The sequence below is a fragment of the Barbatula barbatula genome (assembly GCF_947034865.1).
Source record: "Barbatula barbatula genome assembly, chromosome: 13".
NCBI lineage: Eukaryota > Metazoa > Chordata > Actinopteri > Cypriniformes > Nemacheilidae > Barbatula > Barbatula barbatula.
Window position 1 is genome coordinate 11,003,507 of NC_136776.1, and position 13,931 is coordinate 11,017,437.

The 13,931-nt window shown below is 36.9% G+C and overlaps 1 protein-coding gene across 11 annotated transcripts in view; it reads left to right on the forward strand.

The window, feature by feature from the left end:
• The window catches only part of LOC306902581 (arf-GAP with coiled-coil, ANK repeat and PH domain-containing protein 2-like), a 36,876-nt gene that overhangs the window by 20,182 nt on the left and 2,763 nt on the right, over positions 1 to 13,931 (forward strand). The window contains exons 10-23 of one of the 11 annotated variants that reach the window (XM_079471245.1): positions 4,788 to 4,900; positions 5,284 to 5,304; positions 5,558 to 5,609; positions 5,714 to 5,814; positions 5,897 to 6,002; positions 6,084 to 6,280; positions 6,500 to 6,569; positions 6,873 to 6,967; positions 7,644 to 7,834; positions 9,160 to 9,240; positions 10,283 to 10,491; positions 10,876 to 10,985; positions 11,725 to 11,835; positions 12,122 to 12,183. In XM_079471245.1, coding sequence (XP_079327371.1) covers positions 4,788 to 4,900; positions 5,284 to 5,304; positions 5,558 to 5,609; positions 5,714 to 5,814; positions 5,897 to 6,002; positions 6,084 to 6,280; positions 6,500 to 6,569; positions 6,873 to 6,967; positions 7,644 to 7,834; positions 9,160 to 9,240; positions 10,283 to 10,491; positions 10,876 to 10,985; positions 11,725 to 11,835; positions 12,122 to 12,183 — 1,519 coding nt within the window. Of the gene's footprint in view, positions 1 to 4,787; positions 4,901 to 5,283; positions 5,305 to 5,557; positions 5,610 to 5,713; positions 5,815 to 5,896; positions 6,003 to 6,083; positions 6,281 to 6,499; positions 6,570 to 6,872; positions 6,968 to 7,643; positions 7,835 to 9,159; positions 9,241 to 10,282; positions 10,492 to 10,875; positions 10,986 to 11,724; positions 11,836 to 12,121; positions 12,384 to 13,931 lie in introns of those variants that run through there. The other 10 variants (XM_079471242.1, XM_079471246.1, XM_079471250.1 and 7 more) reach the window with 10 other exon arrangements.

Genomic DNA, 13,931 nt, shown 5'->3' on the forward strand with positions numbered 1-13,931 from the left:
TTTTCTCATCTCATTGGGTTTTCTGAAATGCTGTGTGACTTCTTGAAACCATACAGTTGATTTTAACTGCTATCGTATGCATGGTTTTAATAATAAATGCAGAGTAATAAAGTTGTTGTTATGACAGTAAAGCTACTCATCTTTAGGCATTACCTCAAGGCATGATGGGGGATTTGGGCTGAAACTTGTATGCAGCAGTTTGGCAGAAGTGGTCACGATACCAAAAGTTTAGTACATTATACAAACGGCAGCATACTTTCATGTTTTAATACTGTATCCCAGCAACTTGGAATCTACTATTGAACATACATGTCCCAATGTACATATTCGTAATATAAACAAGCCAAAGTCCTGTTTGTTTTGACAGAAAGCATTGATTTAGTTTTCTTAAAGTCTTTATTCAGTGACGTCATGGGCCTATATCCATAATGTACAGCAAAGCCTCTATCAAATGCAAACATCTATGCAGATGCAGTCGATCATGCATTTAGTTATTAAAATAAGCAATATCAGCCAAATACTTTTGTTTATTTGGTCAAAATATGAGTGTACGGAGGCAGAGATGGTTTTCATAACAATTGTGGCTCTTAAGGCAATGAATGCAGTAAGACCACCTACTATTTTGAATGGTCAACAGAACACTAGTGCCAAATTGCTTATGATATTATAATATGTTCTGACGATATATGAATAATCACGGTTATAAAATCATTTCATTACTGTATATTATGACAGCCCTGGTGACGGGGTAGGGTGTTTTGTTTGGTAGTTCCCTGCTTGGTGGACTTAAACTACTTAAGTCTAAAACATTACCACTGCATTACAGCATGTACAGTAAAGTCCCATATTGGGCACATGAGGATTCACCTGCTTGTGCCAAAATTCTGCTCACCCTTGATCCCTTGACTGCCTTCAGCAGTGATCTATTTTTACTTGTTCCTCTCTCTCTGTCTTTCTCTCTCTGCTGTGTCAGCAGTTTCTAACGCGGTCTGTCTTCTTTTCTCTGCACTCATATGAGGCCGCACTGCAGGTGAGTCTGTCGCTTCTGTCCTTTCCTTTTAAATGCCGGCAGTTAAAAAGTAAACAAAGTTTTAGGATTTTGCAGAAAGTCTCTTAGAATTTCCCTGGTGTATCACTTTTCTTTCTCAGCTGAACATAAAACAAATCATTTTATATGAAAAATCTCATTTGATGCTCAACGTTGTGAAAGCAGGAAGAGGCGCAAAAATGAAAATAAATAATCCAGGGGGGTACATTTTTTTATTTATTAAAGAAATGTCGTTGAGGCCTTTGTATATTGAGTCTGAAATTTGCGTCCGAAATTTCCGCACGTTAAAAAATAAATACGACCTCAAGTTGTGTGTCAATTACATTTACACACTGGCTCCGATATTTTTCGTCCGTCATAAAACAATCTGGAATGGGTTCGATTTTCTGCATTTTTCGCATCCGAAGCAGGCCTTTTTAAGAGGCGTTTTGACAATTCAGAGACACCAAATAGGAAAAAATGCATGCAAAAATTTCGGACTGTATGTGCACAGACCTTAAGTCTTTGGAAAACCAAGAACTAGGTGTCGGATTCACAAAACATTCTTAAGAACAACATTCTTCTTAATTGACATATTTTTTCTTAATTTCTAATTTACAAAAAAGGTTAGATATGTTATTTATTCCTGGAAAATATTATAGACTGTTAAATTCGTAAAAAAATACTCAAGATTGATGGGCCACCGGAGAATGTCTCAAATATTATGGCGTAGTATAATAAATATAATCCTACTAACATTTAAGCTAACATGCGGTCACTAATGCCGTTTAACACATTACATGCTGATCTACTCTATATACATAAGAATGTGAGGCGCTTGTTACACAAATCAAGATTATTTTATAGTTATAATTGTATAGCTTTGTATACTATGCTAGGCGTTAATGGACTAGTTTGATACACTTTGTTGCCTATGTTGTTAAAATTGCTTCCAATGTTTCCTCATCTGTAAGTCGCTTTGGATAAAAGTGTCTGCCAAATGACTAAATGTAAATGTAAAATGTATAGTGATGACTTCAAGGCAGAGCTGATGGCGTAAATGTTTCATGCTCTTCTCCTTTTTGTGAATCTGACCCATGAGCCACGGTTAATGACTTTGATCACACACACATACAGGAGCTTTCCTATAGGGGAGGAGCTTACAATGGGTACCAAAGCTGCGAATCTTTATACACATGTACGTACACACACACAAACGATGTTTGCTGTGTATAGAATGAGGAGAGAGATAACAGGTACCACATGACGCATTTGTCTTCAGTATGAAGATCTTCAGTCGCTTCCACTATGTTTGGTATCTGGTGAGTTTATGCTCTTTATTTCTTTAGTAGTGGAAAAAAAGTAACATTCTTCTATATGTTCAGTATATATCTGTGTCTCTACAATCCACTTTGAAATAAAGAAGGAATATGGTTTGTGTTGGATGACCTAGTATGTCCTACTGTTTGATCTTGGAGTGCTTGGTTGACTTTCCTTTGGTTTGGTTTGCTTCTGTTTGCTTCTTTTGAATGTTCCGGATGGTTTATAGTGTTTTCATCATGGTGAAATCTTGTAACTTACACCTCACTTCATGTTTATGATTTTGTTGATGTTGTGTGTAAGTGTGAGGAAAGGATTTAGGGTTGTTACCGGTCATTTTGATGGGCGATATCTCTGTATTTGAATGGGAATCGGTTTTGGTCAAGTTTCATTGAAGAAAAAATCTATTTAATATAATAGTTTTAACAGAGTTCAAGTACAATTTCATAACCACTATGTAAAAAGTTAAAACTTATTTGAGCCATTTGACAACCAGGACTAACCTTGACATCATATATATAAATTCTTAATATACTGTATGTCAATTTATAAACAGTTATGAGGGTCTACATGGAGGGGTGTGTTGGCTTTGTTTTGAAGGGCAGCTGTTTGGTTCCAACTAGGGCTGTCGTAATATCACAATAATAGATCCAATATCCAGGTCATGCCGTTGACCCTAAAACAATACCTTCTGCCATTTCATTTACATGCATGCATTTGACAGACGCTTCTATCCGATTTACAGTTTTCCACCTGGGATTAAAACCCTTACTGCTCTACCAATTGATCTACAGGAACACAGGATTTAAACAGTTACAGTAACTAAAGAAAGAGTAAAAGTATGGTTGCTTTTTGGTGTTGTAAGCAGTTGTAGCTTCGTCCTTTGAAGTCTGACAGATATGAGATGTGCGTCACAGTGGAAAGGACTCAAGCGAGAGAAGTCCAGCTGACATATAAGCTCATGGTCGAATGATCGGGTTTCAGAGATGGAAACCAAATCTGCATTTTAGTAACGGTCGCTGCTGTCACATAAGCATCACAAGTCGCTCTGCTGGGAACGTAGAGGAAGTTCACAGGAACACTATCACAGTCCAGCCTGATCTCACAAGAATATGTTACTATATTAGCAGTTGGCTTATTCGTATGAACCTTTTTTGTTGTTGACATCATCGCTTCATACGCCTGTTGAGTATTGAGTACTATCTTCATGTTATGCTAGATACACATGTAGCATAAGTGTGTGTCACATGCAAGAAGCTTCTGGATCAAACTGGTTCCACGCAGGTCAGGATGTAAACTAACCTCCCCTACTAATGTTTCACTCTTATCTACCGTCACCTGCCTGAGGTTTCACTCCAGAATGAAACAAACAGACCAAAACACAGCATCCAGTGACGGCTCAAGTGTTACCGGGACTCTAGTCTGAGATCAGTCAGTTTAACTAGTCTGAGCTCAGCTAAGATCACCTGACATTTACGGGAAACAACAGTGCTAGGTTATTCTACATCATTGCTTTCAAAGTGATCAAGAGCCGGTGTCTAGAGAGATCTGTCACATCGCTGCTGTCCTTCTTAAACCTTGTATCTCCATGTTTTGTGATTTAAATGTTTTGTCGTAAATCATTATTATTAGTCATCCTTGGTTACATATTTGCAAAACCCAGCGACAAACAAATAAAAAGTATTAAAAAGTGCTTGTCAGCTTGTCAAAAGTACAGTGTCTTTCCATTTCCTGAAAAAACTGCCAATTTGGACATACTAGGTTTCAGAAGGACTATATATTTCTGTACTGATGTGACGTTATACACTCATGTTATTTCTAAACATGCTTTATTTTGTTATGCAAAAGGTTTCCGAAAAATGAACGTAAACAAGGATCTTGTGAACAAAATCGCAAGAAATCCCAATAAAATAAAATAAAAATATTACAAATATAACTTTTACGTTACATCGATAGTCGTCTTAAGGTATTACTATGAGCTTAGAGTACCACTTTTATCAAAAAGATTTAAAAGATTTATCTTCTTTTCCAGTTAGATTCTTAAATAAATTCTTATTCACTTGAAAAGTAAAATCACTTAATACGGACATTTAGTTTTATCTAATATGTATTTTATTTGTAAAACAAGAAAAAATACCAGCCAATGGGGTTAAAAACAAATTGAAAGGAAAAACAAGATATTGAGTAAGAACATGTTATGCTTTTTAGTGAGGATTTGTGGGCGCTCAATAGCCTCAATTGTGCTGACATGATCATTAACATTTCAGTTATGAACCATCTTAAAATATATCAAATGTTATAAACGTTCTGTTCATCAGCCAACATGTAAATGTTTATGAGGAGTATAAGTCATTTTGAAATTGGTTAAGGAATTGCAACAATTCAGTTGAGTTTTTGTGTTTCTCGATGTAATAAAGTTTCTCCAAATATTTCTTCTCAGGACTTTTCGAATGACGACACCAAACTGGAGTATAATGTTGACGCAGATAATGGGATTGTCATGGAGGGATATCTGTTCAAGAGGGCCAGTAACGCCTTCAAAACATGGAACAGGTCTGTGTGTTCAGCTCCAGGAAATACTTTGGATTGTATTTTTACTACTGTATACACAAGTGTATTGCCAAACTGTTTGTATTGTGAGTATTGGTGCTCAAATCTGAAAACCATACTCAAAACAACGGGTACTACTTTATTTTACACTTTACTTTTCTACATACGTAATATTTTCTCACTCTGTAGCTGGGAATTTACCAGCTGGGAACCTAAACGTAACATAAATGAATTACGGTACATGTAGTATTTTGCTTTGTATGGAAACTGTAAGTGCACATTCTGTAAAATGATGTGCAAACAAATAACGAATGCAATGCACTATTTTACAACCTAGATATTTCTTTGTAAGTTTCAGCTGTAAATGCATTTTATTTTGCCTAAAGGACACCACGGACAATAACTAGGTAAAGTTTAAACAATTGTTCTAAATTTAAGACAATAACAAAGTATATTTCTTCTAAAGAAAACATTACAAATAGTTGAGATCACGTGCATTTTTCTCAGCCAATCGCAATCCATTTGGATTTAAAGGACACGTGCATTGAAATTGTGAAACTGCAGCGCAAAAGCTCAGAAAAAACATAATGTCACGATACATTGGTGTAGACTTTGATATATTTATATTTACTGCAGTCGAATCTCAAATGTTGTTTGCAGGCGGTGGTTCTCGATTCAAAACAATCAGCTAGTGTACCAGAAGAAATTTAAGGTAAAGCTTATGCCTCATCATATAAACGAGATGTTTACAAAATAGTTACCCAAACTACAGCACATTTCTTGATCTGTCGTTTGTCATTTTCATCTTTTTGTCAGGATAATCCCACAGTCGTAGTGGAAGATTTGCGATTATGCACCGTCAAGCACTGCGAAGACATCGAACGGCGATTCTGTTTCGAAGTTGTTTCTCCGACAAAGTAAGTCTTGACACATTCCAACACCGATCCTTCAGCCAAATGTATCAGCGTCTGAATAAGTGATGTTCTTTGTCCTATGCAGGAGTTGTATGATGCAGGCAGACTCCGAGAAGCTCAGGCAGGCCTGGATCACAGCCGTCCAAAACAGCATCGCAACAGCTTTTCGGGACAGAGCAGAGGACGCCGAGGTAGCTTTGAGAATATATACATGTCCTTCATGCAAAGAAAGATAACCATGATGATAACCAGCGGTGGGGTGTGTTTGGCAGAAAATGTCTGCATCCACAGGCAGTCTGGAGTCGAGCGGTGAAACGCGAGAGAAGACTCTTAAAGGGGACAGCGCGCTGCAGAAGGTTATGGCCATTGATGGTAATAACACCTGCTGTGATTGTGGGCAGCCCGACCCGCGCTGGGCCAGCATTAACCTGGGCATCACTCTATGCATCCAGTGCTCCGGGATACACAGGTGTGTTTTCTATACCAACAATACGATCCTTGAATACTTAATATGAAATAGCAGATTTCGATTTGCTTTGTTGGCATTTAATGGGAAACGTTTTAGTTTTCACACATGACTCGATGTGCACTGTTTGTTACACACATGAATGATGCATAAGCCCCATGTTTTTGACATTTTGTCACAAGAACTATATGTGGTGTAATTTGCATCTGTTTGGCTCTTCAGGAGTCTTGGAGTTCACTTCTCTAAGGTCCGGTCTCTCACACTGGACACATGGGAGCCTGAGCTGCTTAAGGTGAGAGTTTATAGACAGATGAATGTCGTAATAAGCAGGGAGGATTGACTGATGGTTGTCAGAACTCATAAACATCTGTCCAGATAGGCTTTACTTCTGGAAATGTTCATCTCAGAAATCTCTCAGTAGTAATCCTGACAGAAAAGTCAGTATAAAAACGTCAGCTATATCAACCAGTAAAATGTAAACAAACATAATGTGGTGCACCTTTAATAAAACTCTTATGTTTTAAATAATATAGTCTTTGTTTATGGGGATGGAAAATGTATCTAAAGCACTAATAATATCTGTTCTTTTTGCTAGCTGATGTGTGAGCTGGGAAATGGTGTTATAAATCAGATATACGAGGCACGTCAGGAAGAGCTTCAAGCCAGAAAACCACAGCCAGGAGAACCCCGGTAATACAATGCAAGCAGAATTTGCACATTTTGTACATTAAACATTTGCCAAATAAAAGTTTTCACAATTACATTTTAAACATAAGTTTCTTGCAATAATGATTAAGGCCTTTGCCGGACAAATCTTTTGAAAATATTAGCTAGATATTTGGTTTTAGTAATTACATGAATATCTTTCTTCTTTAAGCTGCAATCCGTAACTTTTTCATAAACTTGCAGGTTACTTTGCTTACGTTTATGTTTACATGTGTTGAAGTCAAATTACGTCTAGTCTCACATAGCCAGACCTTCCTTTGACAATCCAAGAGGCCATCTGAATGTAAACAGCCAATCACTGACATTTCCCACAAAGCCATATCCGACATATTCAATTCATATATCCTTGCTAAAGTAACCGTAATAATCGTTGGGCTTTTCAAAGTTTTCTAATCTTACACTTGCTAGTTCAAGTATCCAAACAAAACGTACGCCTTACACCTTTAATCGGTTATTGTTTCTTTAAAATCCAATCTGCAAATCCATTTTGGTGGTTCCAAACAATGCCAGTACAGGACTGTAGGTAAACGTAATTTGTTATTGGCATGAAGCAACTGTAGTTTGTTAACATTAAACACAAACGTAACACAGCATCATCATTAGCATGAGGTTCATTTGATGCTTTTGTTTTGACTCGCAGGCATGAAATGGAGGCTTACATCAAAGCCAAGTATGTGGAGCGAAGGTTCGTCCAAAGGCGGTCGGAAGATGAGATCAGACAGAAGGTTTTAGCACTGAGTAGTCAGGACAAACTTCTCAGTGGCTGCTCAGAAGTTCAGCCTTCAAAAGGACCAGCGTCAACGAAAACCCGTCCAGCCTCTGGCTCCTCAGGTGAGTCGTCAACCTTTCCTACAGATGTACACTCGGTTAGCGCAAGGTTCAGTCAAATGTTTTGTCATGTTTGTGGCATAAAAGTTGAGCTTTAGTACAACACTGAAGGGCTGTCTGCTTATGACCCGTCTACATGCAATATTCTGCATGTAGTGTAACTAGTTGGCCGATACACATTTCGCGTCATTTGCTTGCGCAAGTTCTTTTTTTTAAATGTAGACATGCAGCATGCGCGCACATAGGGAGCCACGCGGTCGCAGCACACATTTTTCTAGTTGCGTCGGCGCCGCATCGATATGGAAATAGTCCGCAAATCTATGATTTGACTAGAAAACCGGCACAGCTAGCATTTTCCGCACGGCCTTAGACACAAAATGTGAATCACCCCTTACTTTTCTGTTTTAGAGCTGGTTGAATAAAGAGGATGATTTTAGAGAAACTGTTTGGAGATCTAACAAGACATCTAACATATCCTCCATTTTCATCCGTTAATTTCAAGACAGATGCTGTTGGATTTGGGATTGGATTTATTTCTTTGTTGTTTTATTTAGTATAAGTTTTAGATATTGAGGCTAAAACTGAAAACATTCTGCTCTTTCTCTCTCTCTCTGTGTGTGTGTGTGTGTGTGTATGATGCTAACCTTCCTCTTGGCTTTTGTGTTGCTGAAGCGCACTACGAGTCTCTCTTCTGTGTAGATGAACTTGATTCTCTCTTCTCCTACTTTAACACCTCCGCCAAGCTGCGTAGTAGTAAGTACAGCAGTTTAGGTCACCCTGCACCCTGTTCCTTTTGCACCATCTACCCATCCACACCCAGTTGGCTTTTCTGAAGAGAACATATTAAATATCAGTCAAGAGCTTTTTTCAAAAAATCAATTGAGCTGACTTGCTATTATTTAATGAATATCAGTCCTAACATGTATGGCTTTCTTTCTTCTGCAGAACGCAAAAGAAGATATTTTGAAGTCCTTTGGTAACCAAACAACACTGAACCCCTTTGACTTCCATTGTATGGAGACATTTCTCCAAATCGTCTTTTGTGTTCTGCATTGTGAAAGACACATGCAATGTCACTTCAAATCAAGAGATCTTTGAAGGCCCGTGAAGCATTCGATGCTTGACAATGCTGTTTAGCGCACTAGGTTTTCGACAGAGCTCGAATGTCAGCTTTATTTTGTTACTTTTTTGGAACGTTTACAATTCTCACAACCATCATCCATGCCTTTGTTCGTGTTCGACTTTGTATTTCACAAAGTTTGGTAATGGTGCTGAATACGGCAAGTTGTGTTTTCAAGTCAGTCTATGATAAACGTCATTTTTTACAGTGAAAAGTACAGACAGTGAGACACAGAATCTCGCCGAGGGAAGAAAAGAAATGCTGAACTCGACCAGCATGCATGACACGGGTCAGTCTGATGTCCATTATTGAACACATGGGCTGTGTTTCAGGCAAAATTGTCAACAAAATATTATTCTATCAACATATACAATTATTAGTATTATATATTCCAAGCCCGTATGATAGCATCAAAAAAGTGTTTATTGACTAAAAAAAATTCCCTCTGTCTTAGTTGTCAATTCTCATTCATGCACGTTTGTATGTAGACTTGTCCCATTAAGATCAATTATGAAATTGAAAACCGATGACATTTAAATAATTAACATACAACACGATGTCAGACATCCTGTTGGCAAGCTGTATTTGACCCTTCTTAAAGTCTCCGTCAACCAGAAGTTGCGATCCTTTTTACTTCAGTATTTTGACGCATCTCAGAGTGAAACGGAATTTCTAATGAGAAGAATAGTGGGCGTGGCTTTCGTCTTTCTCTGTGATTTGATTGGATGTATAAAAACAGCCAATGCGTTTTAAAATGAAACTGGCAGCAGACTGACAGTTGAATGGGAGGAGTAAATGGATGCTCCGCCCAAGCCGTCTAACATACAGTACGTCATTTAAGGTGGTTAGTCATTACAGGACGGAAGTGCATTTTCAGATTTTAACTGAAGATTTTGAGGGCACACAAATTACCCACATTAATAAACTATTAACAATAAACGCTGCAATATTTCATGAAAGAAAATGCATTGTGATATTTTATTTTACTGGGACTTTAAAGTGACAGTTTACCCAAAAAATGTAATTCTGTCATTATTGGGAAAATGAATTGTAACCAAACAGTTCTTGGCCACCACTTGATCATTTTTGTTGTTCTGTAAACAATTCTGAGGCACTTTGACTACCATTGTCATTTTTCCTGCTATGGTAGTCAATAGGGTCCAAGAACTGTTTGGTTACAAGCATTTGTTCGAATATCTTTCTCTGTGTTCAAACAAATGTATACAGGTTTGGAACAACTAGAGAGACTTCATGACAGAATTTTCATTTTGGGCTGAACTATCCCTTTAATCGAATGTATTGTGATTGACTAGAACATGATCTGTTTTCAGAAGGCAGTGAGCCTCAGGCTGAATGTTCTGGTAAAGATGTCCCGGTGTTCTTTGAGCCGAAGCAGTTGACGCCGGGTCTGCAGCTGTACTGGGCGTCTCTGTCGCGCAGTCTGCCTGATATGGCTGAAGCTCTCGCTCACGGAGCCGAGGTGAACTGGATCAACATGGATGATGGGAACCGGACGCCGCTCATCATGGCCGTTCATGGGGTGAGTGGTCTCGACACATCATCTAGTTGCTGAGGTTTGTAAGTTTGGCCCCATATAAGAAAAAACCTATGTAAGAAATCACTTTTATTGAAACATATTGATAACTTTAAAGGGGCAGTTCACCCAAAAATGAAAACGTTGTCGTTGTTTTCTCACCCTCGGGTTGTTTGGAAGAATATCAGTAACCAAACATATCTCATCCCCCATTAACTGCCATAGTAGGGAAATAAATACTATCGAAGTAAATGGGGGACGGGATCTATTTGGTTACTGACATTCTTCCAAATATCTTACTTTGTGTTTAGCAGAACAAGCTAATAAAAGCTTCAAATACTGTATAAACTGCCTGTACAGTGTTACCAATATAACATGTGTTTGATTCAGGGATCACTGGTTACATGCGAATTCCTGCTCCAGAATTCAGCCAGTGTGAACCTGCAGGACAGTCTCGGTAGAGGTCCTTTACATCATGCCACCATACTGGGACATACTGGGTAAGTTCTCCTCAACAACACTGTATTATATACAACCATGGTAGAAAATAAGAAATCACCAGACCAAATGTGTCACTTTGGATACAACCGTCTGTAAAAAGCATACATTTATGTACATAAATGTATGTTTTCATTATTGCTGTATCCTCCTGCACCTGGTTCTGTAATAAAAAAGCTTATTCAAACAGAGAAATAACAATATGTAACATTAATAAAGTTTATTTTATTCCAGTACACTATATTCATCACAAGAGGGCACCAAACATCCGTACTAGGACCACTCCTCTTTCTGCCCCATTATTTTAAAGTTCAAAATAATGATTATTTTTTGTTTCATCATTCAATTTGAGTAGCAGATGAGATGTAGAATTTGAAGATCTAGAAAATTTATCGCTATGCGATGTTTTTAGAATCAGTTTCAAATCACATTTTGAAATTGTCCGAAATTTTGCTAAATTTAAAAATATTATTAGGAAAGAATGACCTCAGCATGTACCCTTTCAAGGCTGCCGTCACCTGCAGTTACATTTACAAACTTGAATTCCAATAAAAATTCTGAAATATCTTTAAGACTCGATTCACTGTTATCTATGTAGTAATAACAGAACACAAGCATGGAAATACTTTATAATTTGTACTCGCCCACCGGAAATAAAGAACGACATATTTTTGCAGTAATATGATGAACGTTGTTGATTTGGTAATATTCACTTTTATTGAATGTGTTTTCTCGCTGCAGACAGGTGTGTTTATTCCTGAAACGGGGAGCCAATCAGAACGCAGCGGATATAGAGAATAAAACGCCATTGTTGATCGCAGTGGAGGCGGCAAACGCTGATATTGTCACACTGTGAGTCTCTTCACAAATATTTACACACTGTTTGTTCCATTTGATAGTGTTATAAAAATACAATTCTGTAATGTACCCACTTTTATTGTTATAAAAATGTAGTACAACTAAATCAATGAATACATTTTTTTATGCAAGCAGTTGCTAAACCTCATTACTTCCCAAATGTTCTCATTAAACGCAAAAGGAGAAAATCAGAAGATGATAGAGATAATATTACACAAAGCACATGTTGCACATGTTGAAATGTTGTGTTATATGTCCCCCGTCTCTGAATCTCCGGCAGGCTTCGACTGGCCAAGATGAACGAGGAGATGCGCGAGTCGGAGGGTCCGTACAGTCACACAGGTCATTACAACTCTAACAGCCCTACTGAAATGCAGTACAGAAAGTGTATGGAAGAGTTTATTAGCTTACAGCTCCGAGACTCCTAACACACACACATCAAAACCATGAAAGGCTGTAGCAATGAACAAGATCTGGGCATGTACAGTACATACACAGCCAGTGGAGCTGAGCTACATATAACCCCAGGATGGGTTCATCTAACCTCCTTTTGTAATGTAAAACGTCTTATTAACAAACAGTGGGTCAAAAGCACGGGGACATGTGCAATAAATACAGTAGTTTTGTGAATTTGATGTTAGAGGGTGTTAAACACATATGCCTTATTGATAACTTGTTTTCTGTCTATAATGGTGGTGTATTGAAAGTCAAGTTGAATGAGTGTACAGCATATTTATGATCATTCTGCCATTGGGCAAAAATCTCAATTAAGAATTGGCTCTTTTTCACAAATGTATTTTAAAATTGAACTGGCCACACGCCACAATAAGTTAAATTATAATTTTATTGACATAAAGTGACATTTACTAAATAAACAATCAAATCATTTAACAGATAATAACATTTTGGAAATCCGTAAAATCATGAAATATAGTGAAATACAGATAAATAATAGAAATACAGAATTTTTATAGGCGTAAATCATTAAGTTTACATTTAAATAGGTTACAACATGTTTGTAAGCTTTCAAACAACACTTGTCAAGTCGATATTCAGGTTTTCTCTTGACAAACTGTTTTGATGGTTTCTAGTTAATATGTAATTTGTGTAAAATACATTAATTTTCCATTATAATTCGTTTTAATTCTACTTCATTTGCTACCTCATGTCAATGTAATACTACTGCAGAAATTGAATTAGAAGTTAAAAAGCATTCGCAATTCAATTCTGAATGGCACAGAAGTCTGTCCAGCACATTCCTGATATATATATATATATATATATGTGGCCATATATATATATATATATATATATATATATATTTCATTAGATGTGTTAACATCAGACCAGAGATGTCCAAGAATAAAAATGATGAATGCATTACAGGGTTTACCAAATTTTTACGGTTTTAATTTTATAAACTATATTATGTAGCAGACTTCTATTAAAGGAGATTTTAAGAAAATAATTTTATTTAAAACAAAACAGTGATGCAGACGTTTTGCGTGAATTATATTTGTAGAATTATATTAAAAGCATCATTTTTTTAAATCAAGCGTCCATATAACTTTTTACGTTAATCAGAGTTTATTTAGATATAAATATTTCAAAAGGAAAACGATAATAAAAAAGAAATGATGTTATGTATGTGCATATATATATGTTATTAATAGTTTTTCTTTGTTTATGAAAGTGCCATATTGGGTTAGTTCTGTTGAAGAATATTATTAAAATCATAATAATACAATTTTAGCTGTAGTAAAGAGTTGGAGTACTAGTTGTAGTCACAGAGGGGCACAATAAAGCAGGACTGATGTCAGCCGTCCACCATACAAAAGCTAGTCTCAGGTTTCATGAATGTCAACATTAAACGGCCCTTATATGTAAAGCTGGAAGAATTATTCAGTGTATTGATGCACATTGTATTGATATGGACTTATCAGAACGATTTACTGTATGCAATTCTGCAATACACTGTTGTACAGTATATGTTGTATATTTCTTGGCACCTTTATTTTCTGTCTCTTTCCCATCTCACAGTCGGTAACAAAAAAAATATTTTAATCGTGTATTATCAACCTTATTTTTGG